At 39.7% G+C, this 19628-nt stretch overlaps 1 protein-coding gene across 2 annotated transcripts in view; it reads left to right on the forward strand.

Annotated features, from left to right (window-relative positions):
- Window positions 1–19628, forward strand: part of ZDHHC15 (zinc finger DHHC-type palmitoyltransferase 15) — a 227303-nt gene that overhangs the window by 85879 nt on the left and 121796 nt on the right. For both annotated transcript variants that reach the window (XM_049873316.1, XM_049873317.1), the window contains exon 4: window positions 3756–3876. In XM_049873316.1, the coding sequence (XP_049729273.1) occupies window positions 3756–3876 (121 nt within the window). The remainder of the gene's footprint in view (window positions 1–3755; window positions 3877–19628) is intronic.

Here is a 19628-nt window from a genome sequence, read left to right on the forward strand (position 1 = left end):
CCATCCACTTATGGTATTTTTGTTATAGCAGTACTAGATGACTAAGACAATGTGTCTTCTGTCTAAAGAATGATTCCTCCTCCCTCCACCTCCATCCCTGGTAAACACCAAAGAACATTGATTTCTGTATGGATACTTATTGTTATCAGTTGAATTGTGTTCCCTTAAAATATGTGTTGTAAATCCTAACCTCTACGCCTATGGTTATAATCTCATTTGGGAATGGGTTGTTCATCAAAATTAGTGTAGGATGTATCTTAAGTCAATCTCTTTTGAGATAAAAAAGATATTAAACGAGCATGTGGAAAGCAGAGATGGGGGAGAGATGCCAAGCCACATGAAGATTGCCCAGGAGCAGAAGCTCAAAAAGAGGCAAGGACCTTCCTCCAGAGCTGACAGAGAGACAAGCCTTCCCCTAGAGCTGGCACCCTGAATTTGGACTTATAGCCTCCTAAACTGAGAAATACACTTCTGTTTGTTAAAGCTACCTGTTTGTGGTATTTCTGTTATAGCAGCACTAGATAACTAAGACACCTATTTTTGTCTTTTTATAAAAGTGGAATCATACAATATTTGTCTTTTTCTGATTGACTTATTTACATCAGCGTAAGGTCCTCCAGATTCATCTGTGTTGTGTTTCATGAACTCATCATGATTCTTTATAGCTGCATAGTATTCCATTGTATGTATGCACCACATTTCGTTTATCCATTCATCCATGGATAGGTATTTAGGTTGTTTCCATCTCTTTGCTATTGTGAATAATGCTGCAATGAACATAGGGGTGTATATGTCTATTTGTATCACTGCTATTAGATCTCTAGGGTATATACCTAGGAGTGGGATTGCTGGATCATAGGGTATTTCTATTTCTCACTTTTTGAGGCAGTGCCATACTGTTTTTCATAGTGGCTGTACCATTTTACAATCTCACCAGCAGTGGATAAGGGTTCCAATCTGCCCATAACCTTCCCAGCGTTTGTTGTTTTCTGTTTTTTTAATCAGTGCCATTTTTGCAAGGTTGAGATGGTATCTCATTGTAGTTTTGATTTGAATCTCTCTAATGGTTACTAGGAAACCCTGGTAGCATAGTGGTTAAGAGCTGTGGCAGCTGACCAAAAGGCGCTCCTTGGAAACTCTATGGGTCAGTTCTACTCTGTCTTATAGGGTTGCTGTGAGTTAGAATTGACTCTATGGCAACGGATTTGGTTTTGGGTTTTTAATGGTTACTAATTGTGAGCATCTTTTTATGTGTTTGTTGGCCACTTAAATATCCTCTTTGAAGAAGTGTCTGTTCATGCCCTTGCCCATTTTTCAATTGGATTATTTGTTGTTGAGTTGTTGAAGTTTTCTATATATGTTAGAGATTAGGCCTTTATCAGATATGTCATTCCTGAAGATTTTTTCCCAGTCTATAGGTGCTCTTTTTACTCTTTTGATAAAGCCTCTTCATGAGCACAATGTATATTTAATTTTTAGCAGGTCCCAGCTATCTAACTTGTCTTCTGTTGCTCATGCATCCCATTATAACAGTTTTAAATGTACAATTCAGTGACATTAATTACAATCACAAAGTTGTGCAACAATCACCATTATCTATTTCCAAAATTTTCATCACTCCAAACAAACTCAGTACCCATTAAGCAACATTCCTCCATTTCCCCCTCTCCCCAGTCCCTGGTAGCCAATAATCTGTGTTTGTCTTACAATCCCATATGAATTTGAAGATTGCCTTTTCCATTTTTCCAAAAAAGGCTGTTGAGATTTTAATAGCAATTGTACTGAATCTGTAGATTGTTTTGGTTAGTATTTCCATCTTAACAATATTAAATCTCCCAATCCATGAACGTAGATGTCTTTCCATTTATTTAGGTCCACTTTTTCTTTTTTAATGAACATGAGACTTGAATAGGCATTTCACAAGAGGATATCCAAATGGCTAATAAACTAATGGAAAGGAGCTTAATATCATTAGTAATCAGGGGAGTGCAAATTAAAATCATAAGATACCACTGTACACCCACCAAAGTATTTAAAATTTAAAAGATTAGCAATATCAGATATTTTTAAATGATAAAAAATTGGACGTCTAAAAGAGGCTTTTAATTGCTTGTTATTATCTTGCACTTTTGCACTAATCTTATGAAGTAAATACTACTTCTTCTATTTTACAGATGAAGAAACTAGGCCTAAGTGATTTTTCCAAAGTGATTTTCTAACTATTAGGTGGCAGAGATGAAGTTTAAACCCAGAAATTCTGACTACAGATCCTCCTGCTTTTCACCTCTGCCTACCCTTCTGCCCATGCAGAAGAAAGCCTCCAGGTCTGCATTACTAATCCTTTGGCATATCTTTTGCAAGATTAGAAAAGTGTGACAACAAGTTCTATCCCACAAACAAACCAACTGCCATCGAGCCGATTGTGACCCATAGTGAGCCTATAGGACAGAGTAGAACTGCCCTGTCTTGGTTATCTACTGCTGCTATAACAGAAATACCACAAGTAGATGGTTTTAACAAACAGAAGTTTATTCTCTTATAGTCTAGTAGGCTAGAAGTCCAAATTCAGGGCACCAGCTCCAGTGGAAGACTCTCTCTGTCGACTCTGGGGGAAGGTTCTTGATATCAGTCTTCACTTGGTCTAGGAGTTTCTCTGCACAGGACCCCCAGGTCAAAAGGACACACTCTGCTCCCAGTGCTGCTTTCTTGGTGGTATGAGGTCCCCATGTCTCTTTGCTCACTTATCTCTTGTATATCTACAAAGAGATTGCCTTAAAACACAACCTAATCTTGTAGATTGAGTCCTGTCTCATTAACATAAAACCCACTAATCATTGGCATAACTGCCTGTAATCCTACCCCATTAACATCATAAAGGTAGGATTTACAACACATAGGAAAATCATATCAGATGACAACATGGTAGACAGTCACGCAATACTGGGAATCATGGCCTAGCCAAGTTGACACATATTTTTGAGGGGGCACAATTCAATCCATGACATGCCCCATAGGGTTTCCAAGGCTGTAAATCTTTATGGAAGCAGACTGCCACATCTTTTTCCCTACCAAACTAAAAATTACTGAAATAGTAATAATATACTCATTTGCAAGATTAGAATATGCAGACAATGTTATAAGCAGTCACATCCAGCTCCTCTAAGAGTATCATCAGTATCACTTATGAACCATACTTACCACTTAATAACAAGACATGGTTAACCATCCACAGTGTAGGTGATATCATATGGCATAAGGGAGGGGAACCAAACCCATTGACATCGAGTTGATTCTGACTCATAGCGACCCTATAGGACAGAGTAGAACTGACCCATAGGGTTTCCAAAGAGCAGCTGGTGGATTCAAACTGTCGACCTTTTGGTTAGCAGCCTAACTCTTAACTGCTTCACCACCAGTGCTCCAGGGAAGGGGAAAGGGCACATGAATTACAGTCAGATGAACTGGGTTTGGGAACCAGCTCTGGTACTTACTAGTTGAGTGAGTACAATCTTGGACAAGGTACTTAATCTCTCTGTTATTTTCCTGTTTTATGAAATAAATATAATACCAATGTCATAGAGTTATGGGGATTGAGATAATTAGCCAGAGAAAATAATAAGCCAGAATGGTACCTGGGCCTAAAGGGTAGGTAATTATTATTTCCATTTAAATAGTTCTTGTTGTTGTTATTGTTACTGTTAATCTTTTCTGTGAAGCTTGGAAAATAAAGTTTTGTCTGTTACTTCTGCTTCCAGTTTCACTTGTCTTATACAGACAAGGAACGCTATGAAAATGAAGAGAGACCTGAGGTACAGAAGCAGATGCTTTTCGATATGGCCAAGAAGCTACCAGTTTACACAAGAACCGGGAGTGGAGGTCAGTTCATCTAAGTTTAGCTAGAAAAGGAGAGACAACACAGCAAGAATGCCACAAAGGCTAAGTCATATATGTTCTTAGGCTTGCCCCTTTTTTTTCTCCCATCTTCTGAAAACCACCATGGATTTTTTCCCCACCATTTTATAAAAATTTCAGACATATCAAAGTTGAAAGAATTGTATAATGAACATGTGTATACCTACCACTGTAGTCTACCATTAATATTTTACTATATTGCTTTATCATATAGAGATGAGCCACAATAAAAAATAGGCTTGTAGAGGGCTGTAAAAAAAACAGCTCTCATTAATTAATTGACATTACCCAGTGGCATTTACAAGCTTTTTTTTTTACTTACATAGTGGTCAGGTCACAGAATAATGGCGTAAGGTTCATCTTGGGGCGGTCTCCCTCAGACCTCTGTCTCAGGGTGAGTTGACACAGGAAATCTCTTCTGTACATATAGGCTTCAAGTTTACCCTGCAGGCAAAAGACTACAAAGCAAAAGGGTCTAGGGATTCATACCTCAAAGTGTGTGGGAATAGGGCAGGGGTGTGAGAGGAAGGGGTCTTTGTTCAGCTGCATCTGGCTTGACCATTCTGTTGCCAAGCTTTGTTCAAACTCAGAAATCCTGGAAGTCCTGTGACCATGGGTATATGAACAGAAAGAACATTTCTTCCCCTACTAGCTACAAGATTAATTACTTTAGTACAATTAAGTAGTCATAGAGACAGAAAGTTACTGTGGGTTTGGAACAGGGAGGAAGCTTTCTCTGACAGGCAGAGGAGACTGAGAAGGAGAGAGAGGGACTCAATTTGGACCCTCCTTATCAGAGAATGCTTTGAGCCCAAGGCACTGGGTATCAGAAAATGCTTTGAGCCCAAGACCTCAGCTTAGGCAGCCTGCATGGGAATATTAAAGGCAGACCATCCTACCAACACACATATCTGTCCATATATCCATCCCTCTCTGCATCATCCATCAGGGTGTCTTATTTTTTTAATTAAAATTTTTATTAATAAATGTTAATAAAATAAAAATTTTCACAGCTGCACTAAATACAAATTAAACATACATTTAATAATTTCCATTTTCTTCCTCTTTTATTATGCTTTAGATGAAGGTTTACAGAACAAATTACTTTCTAATTAAACAACTAATACACAAACTGTTTTGTGACATTGGTTGCCAAACCCACAACATCTCAACACTCTCCCCTTCTTGATCTTAGGCTCCCCGTTTCCATTCGTCCAGCTATCCTGTCCCTTCCTGCCTTCTTGTCCTTGCCCCTGGGCTGGTGTGCCAATTTAGTCTCATATAAGTGGTTGAGCTACGTTTATTTTTGTTTGTTTTATGAACCTATCTAATCTTTGGCTGAAGGGTGAACCTCAGGAGTGACTTCAGTCCTGAGTTAAAGGGCTGTCCAGGGGCCATATTCTCGGGGTTTCTTCAATCTCTTCAGATCAGTAAGTCTGATCGTTTTTTGTGAGTTAGAATATTCTACATTTTTCCCCAAATCTATCTGGTACCCTCTATTGTGATCCATGTTAGAGCAGTCGATGGAAGTAGCCGGGCACCATCTAGTTGTGCTGGACTCAGTCAGGTGGAGGCTGTGATAGTTGTGGTCCGTCAGTCCTTTGGACTAATCTTTCCCTTGTATCTTTGGTTTTCTTCATTCTCCCTTGCTCCAGACAGGGTGAGACCAGTGGAGTATCTTAGATGGTCGCTCACAGGGTTCTAAGTCCTCAGATGCTACTCACCAAAGTGGAATTTAGAACACTTTCTTTATAAACTGTTATGCCAATTGAGCTAGGTGCCCCCCAAGATCATGGTCCCCAGCCCACAGCCCAGTAACTCAGTCCCTATAGGAGTTTGTATGTGTCTATGAAGCTTCCATGACCTTGCCTTGGTCAAGTTGTGCTGACTTCCCCAGAATTGTGTACTGTCTTGCCCTTCACCACAGTTGCCACTTATCTATTGTCTAGTTAGTGTTTTTCCCTCCCTCTCCCCCCAAAAAAACAAAACCAAACCCACTGGCATTGAGTCGACTCCGACTCATAGCGACCCTATAGGTCAGAGTAGAACTGCCCCATAGAGTTTCCAAGGAGCGCCTGGTGGATTTGAACTGTTGACCTCTTGGTTAGCAGCCGTAGCACTTAACCACTACGCCACCAGGATTTCCCTCCCTACCCCACCCCTCCCTAAAACATTAACCATTACCATCAAGTCAATTCTGACTCATAGAGACCATATAGAAAAAAGTAGAACGGCCCCATAGGGTTTCCAAGAAGTGGCTAGTGGATTTGCACTGCCAACCTCTTGGTTGGCAGCCTGAGCCCTTAACAACTGTGCCACCAAGGCCCCCCTCCCCTCCCTAGTAACCATCAAAGATTCTTTCTTTCTGTACATAAGCCTTTTGATGAGTTTTTGTAATAGTGGTCTCATACAGTATTTGTATTTTTGTGACTGACTTATTTCACTCAGCATAATCCCTTCCAGATTCATCTATCTTGTGAGGTGTTTCCCAGATCCATCATTGTTCTTTATTGTTGTGTAGTATTCCATTGCGTGTATGTATCATAATTTGTTTATCCATTTATCTGTTGATGGGCACTTAGGTTGTTTACAACTTTTTGCTGTTGTGACTAACACTGAAATGAACATGGGTGTACATATGTCTGTCATTTGATGACTCTTATTTCTCTAGGATATATTCCTAGGGGTGGGATTGCTGGATCGTATGGTATTTCTATTTCTAGCTTTTTAAGGAAGCGCCATATAGTTTTCCAAAATGGTAGGACCACTTTACGTCCTACCAGCACTGCATAAGAGTTCCAATCTCCCCACAGCCTCTCCAACATTTGTTATTTTCTGGGTTTTTTTTTAATTATTTGTGCCAGTAATGTCGGGGTGGGATGGTATCTGATTGTAGTTTTAACTGGATTTCTCTAATGGCTAGTGATCCTGAGCATTTCCTCATGTATCTGTTAGCCACCTGAATGTCTTCTTTAGTGAAGTGTCTGTTCATATCCTGTAATAGGGTTATTTATCTTTTTGTTGTAGAGCTGTTGGGTTTTCCTATACATTTCAGAGATTAGACCTTTGTCTGATTTGTAACAGCCAAAAATTTTTTCCCAATCTTTAGGTTTTTTTACTCTTTTGGTGAAGTCTTTTGATGAGTATAAGTGTTTGACTTTTAGGAGCTCCCAGTTATCTAGCTTATCTTCTGGCATTTGTGTATTGTTAGTTATGGTTTGTATCCTTTTTATGCTGCATATTAGGGCCTGTAGCATTGACCTTATTTTTTCATTTATGAGCTTTATAGTTTTTGGTTTTATATTTGGGCCCTCGATCCATTTTGAATTAGTTTTTGTCTGTGGTGTTAGTTGTGGGTTCTGTTTCATTTTTTTGTAGATGGACATCCAGTTTTGCTAGCACCATCTATTAAAAAGACTGTCTTTTCCCCATTTAATGGATTTGGACCTTTGTTGAAGACTGTAGGTGGATGGATTTACATCTGGATTCTAGATTCTGTTCCATTGCTCAATGTTCCTTGTACCAGTACCAGATGTTTTGACTACCATAGCTGTGTAGTAGGTTCTGAGGTCAGGTAGTGTGAGGCATCCTACTTTATTCTTCTTCAATAATGTTTTACTTATATGGGGCCTCTTTCCTTTCCATATAAAGTTAATGATTAGTTTTTCCATCTCATTAAAGAATGCTGTTGCATTTGGATCGAGATTGCATTTTATTTGTAGATTGCTTTGGGTAGAATTGACATTTTCACAATGTTGAGTCTGCCAATCCATGAGCATGGTATAGTTTTTCCATTTATGTTTTCTTTTTTGATTTCTTGCAGTAGTGTTTTGCAGTTTTCTTTGTATAAGTCTTTTATGTCCCTGTTTAGATTAAAAAAAAATTTTTTTTTAGATTTATTCCTATTTTATTATTATTTATTGTAATAAATGGTACTGTTTTCCTGATTTCCTTTTCGTAGTTTTCTTTATTGGTGTATAGGAATTCAACTGATTTATGTATGTTTACCTTGTATCCTGGAAACCCTGGTAGCCTAGTGGTTAAGTGCTATGGCTGGTAACCAAAAGGTCGGCAGTTCAAATCTGCCAGGCACTCCTTGGAAACCCTATGGGACAGTTCTACACTGTCCTATAGGGTCACTATGAATTGGAATCGACTTGAAAGCAGTGGGTTTGGTTTTTTGGTTTTGGTACCTTGTATCCTGCTACTCTGCTGAATCTTTCTATTAGTTCCAGTAGTTTTCTTGTGGAGTCTTTAGGGTTCTCTGTGTATAATATATCATTCTGCGAAGACATAGCTTTACTTCTTTCTTACCAATTTGGATGCTCTTTATTTCTTTTTCTTGCCTTATTGCTCTAGCTAGGACTTCCAACACAATGTTAAATAGTAGTGGTGATAAAGGATGGCCTTGTCTTGTTCTTGTTCTCAGAAGGAATTTTTTCAGCTTCTTTCCATTGAGAATGATGTTGACTGTTGGTTTTGTATAGATGCCCTTTATTATGTTGAAGAATTTCCCTTTTGTACCTAGTTTATTGAGAGTTCTTATCAGGAATGAGTGTTGGACTTTATCGAATGACTTTTCTGTGTCGATTGAGATGATTATGTGATTCTTTTCTTTTGTTCCATTCATGTGGTGGATTACGTTGACTGGTTTTCTAATGATGAACCATCTTTGCATGCCAGGTATAAATTCCGGTATATGTGGTGTATTTTTTTTATATGATGCTGAATTTATTGGCTAGAATTTTGTTGAGAATTTTTGCATCTATATTCATAAAGGATATTAGTCTGTAATTTTCTTTTTTTGTGGTGTCTTTGCCTGATTTTGGTATCAGGGTTATGCTGGCTTCATAGAATGAACTTGGAAGTATCCCTTCCTTTTCTATGATCTGAAAGAGTTTGAGTAGTACTGGTATGGGCTCTTCTTTGAATGTTTGGTAGAATTTTCCAGTAAATCCATCTGTCCCAGGGCTGTTTTTTGTCGGAAGTTTTTTTTACTTCCGTTTCAATGTCTTCTCTTGTTATGAGTCTGTTCAGATTTTCTACCTCAGTTTGTGTTAGTTTATGTAGGTAGTGTGTTCCTAGAAATTTGTCGATTTCTCCTAGTTTTTCAAATTTGTTGGACTATAGTTTTTCATAGTACTCTGTTATGATTCTTTTTATTTCAGTTGGGTCTGTTTTAATGTCCCCCATTTCGTTCCTTTTTGGGGGTTACTTGCGTTCACTCCTGTTTTTCTTTTGTCAGTTTGGCCAATGGTTTGTTGATTTTATTGATTCTTTCAAAGAATCAACTTCTGGATTTGTTGATTCTATTTTTCTAGTCTTTATTTAATTTCTGCTCCAATCTTTATTATTTCATTTTTTCTGGTAGCTGTGGGCTTCTTTTGCTGTTCTCTTTCTTTTTTTTAATTTCTCATACAAAAATTTTACACATTGTTTTGTGACATTAGTTGCAGTCCTCACAATGTAACAGCACACTCTCCCTTTCTACCCTATGTTCCCTGTGTCCATTCAACCAGTTTCTGTCCCCTCCTGCCTTCTCATCCTGCCTCTGGACAGGAGCTGCCCATTTGGTCTCATGTATCTGATTGAACTAAGAAGCACACTCCTCACGTGTATTATTTTTTGTTTTATACTCCTGTCTAATCTTTGTCTGAAGAGTGGGCTTTGGGAATGGTTTCAGTTCTGGGTTAACAGAGGGTCCAGGGGCCACAGTTTCGAGGGTTCCTCCAGCCTCTGTCAGACCATTAAGTTTTGTCTTTTTATGTGAGTTTGAGTTCTGCTCCACACTTTTCTCCTTCTTCATCCAGTACTCTCTGTTGTGTTCCCTGTCAGGGAGGTGGCCAGGTACCATCTAGTTCTTCTGGTCTCAGACTGTTGGAGTCTCTGGTTTACCTGGTCCTTTAGTCTCTTGGGCTAATATTTTCCTTGTGTCTTTGTTTTTCTTCATTCTCCTTTGCTCCAAGCTGGTTGGGACCAACTGATACATCTTAGATGGCTGGTGTCAAGCCACTCACCAAAGTGGGATGCATAACATGTTCTTAATAAACTTTATTATGCAAGTTGATCTAGATGTCCCCCAAAACTACGGTTCCCAGGCCATAGCCCCAGCTACTCTGTCCCTCAAAATGTTTGGATGTGTCCAGGAAACTTGTTAGCTTTTGCTTTGGCTCAATTGTGCTGACTTCTCCTGTATTGTGTGTTGTCCTTCCCTTCAACAAAGTTGATCCTTGTCTTCTGTGTAGTTAGTGAATTTCCCTCACCTGCCCTCCCCACCCTCGTAACCATCAAAGAATGATTTTTTCTGTGTTTAAACCTTTTCTTGAGTTCTTATAATAATAGTCTCATATGTTTGCCCTTTTGTGACTAATTTCACTCAGCATAATGCCCTCCAGATTCATCCACGTTGTGAGATGTTTTGCAGATTCATCATTGTTCTTTATCGTTACATGGTATTTCATTGTGTGTATGCACCATAATTTGTTTATCCTTTCGCCTGTTGATGGGCACCAGGTTGCTTCCATCTTTCTGCCATTGTAAATAGAGCTGTAGTGAACATGGGTGTACATATGTCTGTTCATGTGACAGTTCTTATTTCTCTAGGATATATTCCTAGGAGTGGGATTGCTGGATTGTATGGTATTTCTATTTCTAGCTTTTTAAGGAAGCATTGAATCATTTCCCAAAGCGGCCATACCATTTTACATTCCTGCCAGCAGTGCATAAGTGTTCCAGTCTCTCCACAACCTCTCCAACTTGCATTATTTTGTGTTTTTTTGGATTTGTACCAGTCTTGTTGGGGTGAGATGGTATCTCATTTTAGTTTTGATTTGCATTTCCCTAATGGGAACATTTCCTCATGTATCTGTTAGCCACCTGAATGTCTTCTTTGGTGAAGTGTCTCCTCATATCTTTGCCAATTTTTTAATTGGATTATTTGTCTTTTTGTTGTTGAAGTGTTGCAATATCTTGTAGATTTTAGAAATTAGACCATTATCAGATATGTCATAGCCAAAAATTTTTTCCCAGTCTGTATGTTCTCTTTTTACTCTCATGGTGAAGTATTTTGATAAGCATAATTGTTTAATTTTTAGAAGATCCCACCTTATCTTCTGGAATTTGTGCATTGTTAATTATGGTTTGTATATGACTTATGCCATGTATTAGGGCTCCTAGTGCTGTCCCTATTTTGTCTTCCATGATCTTTATCATCTTAGATTTTACATTTAGGTCTTTGATCCATTGTGACATAGTTTTGTGTATAGTGTTATATGTGGGTACTGTTCCATTTTTTTTTTGCAGCTGGATATCCAGTTATGCCAGCACCATTTGTTAAAGAGACTGTGTTTTCCCCATTTAATGGACTTTGGGCCTTTGTCAAATATCAACTACTTGTAAGTGGACAGACTTACATCTGGGTTCTCAATTCTGTTCCATTGGTCTATGCATGTGTTGTTACAACAGTACCTGGCTGTTTTGACTACTGTGGCAGTATAATAGGTTCTAAAATCAGGTAGTGTGAGGCGTCCCACTTTGTTCTTCTTCCATAATGCTTTACCTCTCCAGGGCCTCTTCCCTTCCCACATGAAGTTTCCATTTCATTAAAATATGCTATTGGAATTTGGATCGGGATTGCATTGTGTCTGTAGATGGCTTTGGGTATGATTGACAGTTTCACAATGTTGAGTCTTCTTATCCATGAGCATGGAATGTTTTTCCACTTATGTAGGTCCGTTTTGGTTCCTTGCAGTTATGTTTTGTAGTATTTTTTTAATTAATTTTTATTAAGCTTCAAGTGAACATTTACCATTCCAATCAGTCTGTCACATGTAGGTTTACATACATCTTACTCCCTTCTCCCACTTGCTCTCCCCCTATTGAGTCAGCCCTTTCAGTCTCTCGTTTCGTGCCAATTTTGCCATCTTCCCTCTCTCTCTATCTTCCCATCCCCCCTCCAGTCAAGAGTTGCCAACACACTCTCCAGTGTCCACCTGATTTAATTAGCTCACTCTTCATCAGCATCTCTCTCCCCCTCACTGACCAGTCATTTTCATGCCTGATGATTTGTCTTCAGGGATGGTTCCTGTCCTGTGCAATCAGAAGTTTTGGGGAGCATTGTCTCTGGGATTCCTCTAGTTGCAGTCATACCATTAGGCATGGTCTTTTTATGAGAATTTGGGGTCTGTATCCCATTGGTCTCCTGCTCCCTCAGGAGTTGTCTGTTGTGCTCCCTGACAGGGCAGACATCGATTGTGGCTGGGCACCAACTAGTTCTTCTGGTCTCAGGATAATGTAGGTCTCTGGTTCATGTGGCCCTTTCTGTCTCTTGGGTTCTTAGTTGTCGTGTGACCTTGGTGTTCTTCCTTTGCCTTTGCTCCAGGTGGGTTGAGACCAATTGATGTATCTTTAGATGGCCGCTTGTTGGCATTTAGGACCCCAGGCGCCACAATTCAAAGTGGGATGCAGAATGTTTTCATAATAGAATTATTTTGCCCATTGACTTAGAAGTCTCCTCAAACCAAGTTCCCCAGACCCCAGCCCCTGCTCCGCTGACCTTTGAAGCTTTCATTTTATCCCGGAAACCTCTTTGCTTTTAGTCCAGTCCAATTAGGCTGACCTTCCTTGTATTGAGTGTTGTCTTTCCCTTCACCTAAAGCAGTTCTTATCTACAGATTGATCAATAAAAAGCCCTCTCCCTCCCTCCCTCCCTCCCCGCTTTGTAACCACAAAAGTATGTGTTCTTCTCCGTTTTTTCTATTTCTCAAGATCTTATAATAGTGGTCTTATACAATATTTGTCCTTTTGCAACTGACTCATTTCGCTCAGCATAATGCCTTCCAGATTCCTCCATGTTATGAAATGTTTCAGAGATTCGTCACTGTTCTTTATCGATGCGTAGTATTCCACTGTGTGAATATACCACAATTTATTTACCCATTCATCCGTTGACGGACATCTTGGTTGCTTCCAGCTTTTTGCTATTGTAAACAGACCTGCAATAAACATGGGTGTGCATATATCTGTTTGTGTGAAGGCTCTTGTATCTCTAGGGTATATTCCGAGGAGTGGGATTTCTGGGTTGTATGGTAGTTCTATTTCTAACTGTTTAAGATAAGGCCAGATGGATTTCCAAAGTGGTTGTACCATTTTACAATCCCACCAGCAGTGTATGAGAGTTCCAATCTCTCCGCAGCCTCTCCAACATTTATTATTTTGTGTTTTTTGGATTAATGCCAGTCTAGTTGGTGTGAGATGGAATCTCATCGTAGTTTTAATTTGCATTTCTCTAATGGCTAATGATCGGGAGCATTTTCTCATGTGTCTGTTGGCAGCCTGAATATCTTCTTTAGTGAAATGTGTGTTCATATCCTTTGCCCACTTCTTGATTGGGTTGTTTGTCTTTTTGTGGTTGAGTTTTGACAGAATCATGTAGATTTTAGAGATCAGGCGCTGGTCTGAGATGTCATAGCTGAATATTCTTTCCCAGTCTGTAGGTGGTCTTTTTACTCTTTTGGTGAAGTCTTTAGATGAGCATAGGTGTTTGATTTTTAGGAGCTCCCAGTTATCTGGTTTCTCTTCATCATTTTTGGTAATGTTTTGTATTCTGTTTATGCCCTGTATTAGGGCTCCTAGGGTTGATCCTATTTTTTCTTCCATGATCTTTATCGTTTTAGTCTTTATGTTTAGGTCTTTGATCCACTTGGAGTTAGATTTTGCGCATGGTGTGAGGTATGGGTCCTGTTTCATTCTTTTGCAAATGGATATCCAGTTATGCCAGCACCATTTGTTAAAAAGACTATCATTTCCCCAATTGACTGACACTGGTCCTTTGTCAAATATCAGCTGCTCATACGTGGATGGATTTATATCTGGGTTCTCAATTCTGTTCCATTGGTCTATGTGCCTGTTGTTGTACCAGTACCAGGCTGTTTTGACTACTGTAGCTGTATAATAGGTTCTGAAATCAGGTAGAGTGAGGCCTCCCACTTTCTTCTTCTTTTTCAGTAATGATTTGCTTATCCGGGGCTTCTTTCCCTTCCATATGAAATTAGTGATTTGTTCTCTGTCCCCTTAAAATATGACATTGGTATTTGGATTGGAAGTGTGTTATATGTATAGATGGCTTTTGGTAGAATAGACATTTTTACTATGTTAAGTCTTCCTATCCATGAGCAGGGTATGTTTTTCCACTTAAGTATGTCCTTTTGAATTTCTTGTAGTAGAGTTTTATAGTTTTCTTTGTATAGGTCTTTTACATCCTTGGTAAGATTTATTCCTAAGTATTTTATCTTCTTGGGGGCTACTGTGAATGGTATTGATTTGGTTATTTCCTCTTCGGTGTTCTTTTGTTGATGTAGAGGAATCCAAGTGATTTTTGTATGTTTATTTTATAACCTGAGACTCTTCCAAACTCTTCTGTTAGTTTCAGTAGTTTTCTGGAGGATTCCTTAGGGTTTTCCATGTATACGATCATGTCATCTGCAAATAGTGATAGCTTTACTTCCTCCTTACCAATCTGGATACCCTTTATTTCTTTGTCTAGCCTAATTGCCCTGGCTAGGACTTCAAGTACGATGTTGAATAAGAGCGGTGATAAAGGGCATCCTTGTCTGGTTCCCGTTCTCAAGGGAAATGCTTTCAGGTTCTCTCCATTTAGAGTGATAATGGCTGTTGGCTTTGTATGTTGAGGAATTTTCCTTCAATTCCTATTTTGGTAAGAGTTTTTATCATAAATGGGTGTTGAACTTTGTCAAATGCCTTTTCTGCATCTATTGATAAGATCATGTGGTTTTTATCTTTTTTTTTATTTATTTGATGGATTACATTAATGGTTTTACTGATATTAAACCAGCCTTGCATATTACAGCCTTGCATACCTGGTATAAATCCCACTTGATCAGGGTGAATTATTTTTTTGATGTGTTGTTGGATTCTGTTGGCTAGAATTTTGTTGAGGATTTTTGCATCCATGTTCATGAGGAATATAGGTGTAAAATTTTCTTTTTTTGTAATATCTTTACCTGGTTTTGGTATCAGGGAGATGGTAGCTTCATAGAATGAGTTGGGTAGTATTCCGTCTTTTTCTATGCTTTGAAATACCTTCAATAGTAATGGTGTTAAGTCTTCTCTGAAGGTTTGGTAGAACTCTGCAGTGAAGCCGTCCGGGCCAGGACTTTTTTTTGTTGGAAGTTTTTTGATTACCGTTTCAATCTCTTTTTTTGTTATGGGTCTATTTAGTTGTTCTACTTCTGAATGTGTTAGTTTAGGTAGGTAGTATTGTTCCAAGAATTTATCCATTTCTTCTAGGTTTTCAAATTTGTTAGAGTACAATTTTACGTAGTAATCTGAAATGATTCTTTTAATTTCATTTGGCTCTGTTGTGATGTGGTCCTTCTCATTTCTTATTCGGGTTATTTGTTTCCTTTCCTGTTTTTCTTTAGTCAGTCTAGCCAATGGTTTATCAATTTTGTTAATTTTTTCAAAGAACCAGCTTTTGGCTTTGTTAATTCTTTCAATTGTTTTTCTGTTCTCTAATTCATTTAGTTCAGCTCTAATTTTTATTATTTGTTTTCTTCTGGTGCCTGATGGGTTCTTCTGTTGCTCACTTTCTATTTGTTCAAGTTGTCGGGACAGTTCTCTGATTTTGGCTCTTTGTTCTTTTTGTCTGTGTGCATTAATCGATATAAATTGGCCTCTGAGCACTGCTTTTGCTGTGTCCCAGAGGTTTTGTTAGGAAGTATTTTCATTCTCGTTGCTTTCTAAGAATTTCCTTATTCCCTCCTTGATGTCTTCTATAACCCAGTCTTTTTTCAGGAGGGTATTGTTCATTTTCCAAGTATTTGATTTCTTTTCCCTAGTTTTTCTGTTATGGATTTCTAGCTTCATTGCCTTGTGGTCTGAGAAGATGCTTCGTAATATTTTGATGTTTTGGATTCTGCAAAGATTTGTTTTATGACCTAATATGTGGTCTATTCTAGAGAATGTTCCATGTGCACTAGAAAAAAAAGTATATTTTGCAGCAGTTGGGTGGAGAGTTCTGTATAAGTCAATGAGGTCAAGTTGGTTGATTGTTGTAAGTAGGTCTTCCGTGTCTCTACTGAGCTTCTTACTGGATGTCCTGTCCTTCTCCGAAAGTGGTGTGTTGAAGTCTCCTACTATAAATGTGGAGGTGTCTATCTCACTTTTCAATTCTGTTAAAATTTGATTTATGTATCTTGCAGCCCTGTCATTAGGTGCGTAAATATTTAATATGGTTATGTCTTCCTGATCAATTGTCCCTTTTATCATTATATAGTGTCCTTCTTTATCCTTTGTGGTGGATTTAAGTCTAAAGTCTATTTTGTCAGAAATTAATATTGCTACTTCTCTTCTTTTTTGCTTATTGTTTGCTTGATATATTTTTTCCATCCTTTGAGTTTTAGTTTGTTTGTGTCTCTAAGTCTAAGGTGTGTCTCTTGTAGGCAGCATATAGATGGATCGTGTTTCTTTATCCAGTCCGTGACTCTCGGTCTCTTTATTGGTGCATTTAGTCCATTTACATTCAGTGTAATTATAGATAAATAAGTTTTTAGTGCTGTTATTTTGATGCCTTTTCATGTGGGTTGTTGGCCATTTCATTTTTCCACATGCTTTTTTGTGCTGAGACGTTTTTCTTAGTAGCTTGTGAGATCCTCATTTTCATAATGTTTAACTTTGTGTTTGTTGAGTCGTTACGTTTTTCTTGGCTTTTTTCTTGAGTTATGGAATTGATATTCCTTTTTGTGGTTACCTTGTTATTTACCCCTATTTTTCTAAGTAAAAACCTAACTTGTATCATTCTATATCGCCTTGTATCACTCTCCATCTTGCAGTTCAATGCCTCCTATATTTAGTCCCTCTTTTTGATTATTGTGATCGTTTATCTATTGATTTCCATGATTTCCTGTTATGTGTATTATTTTTTTTATTTATTTATTTTTTAGAATTAATCTTAATTTGTTTGTTTTTGTGCTTTCCCTATTTGAGTTGCGTTGATATCGGGACGTTCTGTTTTGTGACCTTGTATTGTGCTGGTACCTGATATTATTGGTCATCAGGCCAAACAATCTCCTTTAGCATTTCTTGCAGTCTTGGTTTAGTTTTTGCAAATTCTCTAAACTTGTGTTTATCTGTAAATATCTTAATTTCTCCTTCATATTTCAGAGAGAGTTTTGCTGGATATATGATCCTTGATTGGCAGTTTTTCTCCTTCAGTGCTCTGTATACGTCGTCCCATTCCCTTCTTGCCTGCATGGTTTCTGCTGAGTAGTCTGAACTTATTCTTATTGATTCTCCCTTGAAGGAAACCTTTCTTTTCTCCCTGGCTGCTTTTAAAATTTTCTGTTTGTCTTTGGTTTTGGCAAGTTTGATGATAATATGTCTTGGTGTTTTTCTTTTTGGATCAATCTTAAATGGGGTTCGATGAGCATCTTGGATAGATATCCTTTCGTCTTTCATGATGTCAGGGAAGTTTTGTGTCAGGAGTTCTTCAACTATTTTCTCTGTGTTTTCTGCCCCCCCTCCCTGTTCTGGGACTCCAATCACTCGCAAGTTATCCTTCTTGATAGAGTCCCACATGATTCTTAGGGTTTCTTCATTTTTTTTTAATTCTTTTATCTGATTTTTTTCAGCTATGTTGGTGTTGATTCCCTGGTCCTCCAGAAGTCCCAGTCTACATTCTAATTGCTCGAGTCTGCTCTTCTGACTTTCTATTGCGTTGTCTAATTCTGTAATTTTATTGTTAATCTTTTGGATTTCTACATGCTGTCTCTCTATGGATTCTTGCAACTTATTAATTTTTCCACTATGTTCTTGAATAATCTTTTTGAGTTCTTCAACAGTTTTATCAGTGTGTTCCTTGGCTTTTTCTGCATTTATCCTAATTTCATTTGTGATGTCTTTAAGCATTCTGTAAATTAGTTTTTTTATATTCTGTATCTGATAATTCCAGGATTGTATCTTCATTTGGGAAAGATTTTGATTCTTTTGTTTGAGGGGTTGGAGAAGCTGTCATGGTCTGTTTCTTTATGTTGTTTGATATGGACTGCTGTCTCCAAGCCATCACTGGGAAACTAGATTTTCCAGGTAATCAGCTAAAAAAAATGCAGTCAGATCCCTATCTGAATTCTCCCTCTGGCTCCGGGTATTCGGATGTTAATGGAGCCGGCTGGGGAGGGTGGGGGAGGGATCAGAGAGCTAGGAGTGTAGCACCACAGAATATAGAGCTGATCCCCGCGTTCACACTCCGCCCCCATCCACCAAAATCCGGGCGGGACGGCTCCCCAGCTGGGACGCTACTCTCCCCGCTCCGAGACCAGTCACTTCCTCCCGCGGACTTCTCCCTCCGGTGCACGGCACCGCTCGCGTGAACTGGGTGGGCGTCTCCCGCACAAACGGGTGGGCCCGCCCCCAGGGTCTATTCAGGAGAATATAATTGGACCCCGTGCTCACGCCCCGCCCGCTTTCGCCAAAATCCCAGTCGGACGGCTTCCCGGCTGGGACGCTGCTTTCCCCACTCGGAGACCTGTCACTTCCTCCTGGAGACTTCTCCCTCCGGTGCACCGCACCGCTCGCGCGAATGGGTGGGCGTCACCCGCATGACCAGGTGGGCCCGCCCCCTGGGTCAATTCTGGGGAATATAATTGGACCCCGCGCTCACGCCCCGCCCGCTTTCGCCAAAATCCCAGCAGGACGGCTCCCCGGCTGGGACGCTGCTCTCCCCGCTCCAAGACCTGTCACTTCCTCCCGGGGACTTCTCCCTCTGGTGCGTTGGTCCACACTCGAGAACTGGGTGGGCGTCCCCCCGCACGAATGTGTGTGCCCCGCCCCGGGGTCGCTTTAGGGAAATATAGCTGCCCCCCCCCGCTCGCGCCCCGCCCGCTTCCCGCCAAAGTCCCGGCGGGACGGCTCCCCGGCTAGGACGCTGCTCTCCCCGCTCCAAGATGAGTCACTGCCTCCTGGGTGCTTCTCCCTCCGGCTGCGCCGCTATGCCGCCCACGCCAACCAGCTAGACTTCCTCCCGGGATGGGTTCGGGGGCGTAGGGCTGGGCCCCTTGTCTGTGCCATCTGCCCCCCTGGGCTCTGCCCCAGATCGGGCTCCGAAGGTCACCTGCCTGGTACACTGGCTCCTAGTTCTGAAAACGGTAGCTGTCTGCCCGTATTTGTTTGTTTTCCGTCTCTAAGTCTGTGCTTGTTGTTCAGAGTTCGTAGATTGTTATGGATGTGATCGATTCACTTGTTTTTCCGAGTCTTTGTTGCAAGAGGGATCCGCGGTAGCGTCCACCTAGTCCGCCATCTTGGCCCCCTCTTGTAGTATTTTTTGTATAGGTGTTTCAAGTCTCTGGGTAGATTTATTCCTAAGTACTTTGCCTTCTTGGGGCCTATTTTAAATGATATTGATTTGGCGATTTCCTTTTCTAAGTTCTCTTTGTTGGTGTTGAGGAATCCAACTGATTTTTGTATGTTTATCTTTTTTCCTGATATTTTACTGAATTCTTCTATTACTTCCAGTAGCCTTCTTGTGGATTCTTTGAGGTTCTCTGTGTATAATATCATATCACTGTGAAGAGGGGTACTTTTACTTCTTCCTTACCAATTTGGATGCCCTTTATTTCTTTTTCTTGCCATATTGCTCTGGCTGGGACATCCAGCACAATGTTGAATAAGAGTGGTGTTAAAAGGCATCCTTGTCTGGTTCC

Source organism: Elephas maximus, chromosome X (assembly GCF_024166365.1).
Source record: "Elephas maximus indicus isolate mEleMax1 chromosome X, mEleMax1 primary haplotype, whole genome shotgun sequence".
Taxonomy (NCBI): Eukaryota; Metazoa; Chordata; class Mammalia; order Proboscidea; family Elephantidae; genus Elephas; species Elephas maximus.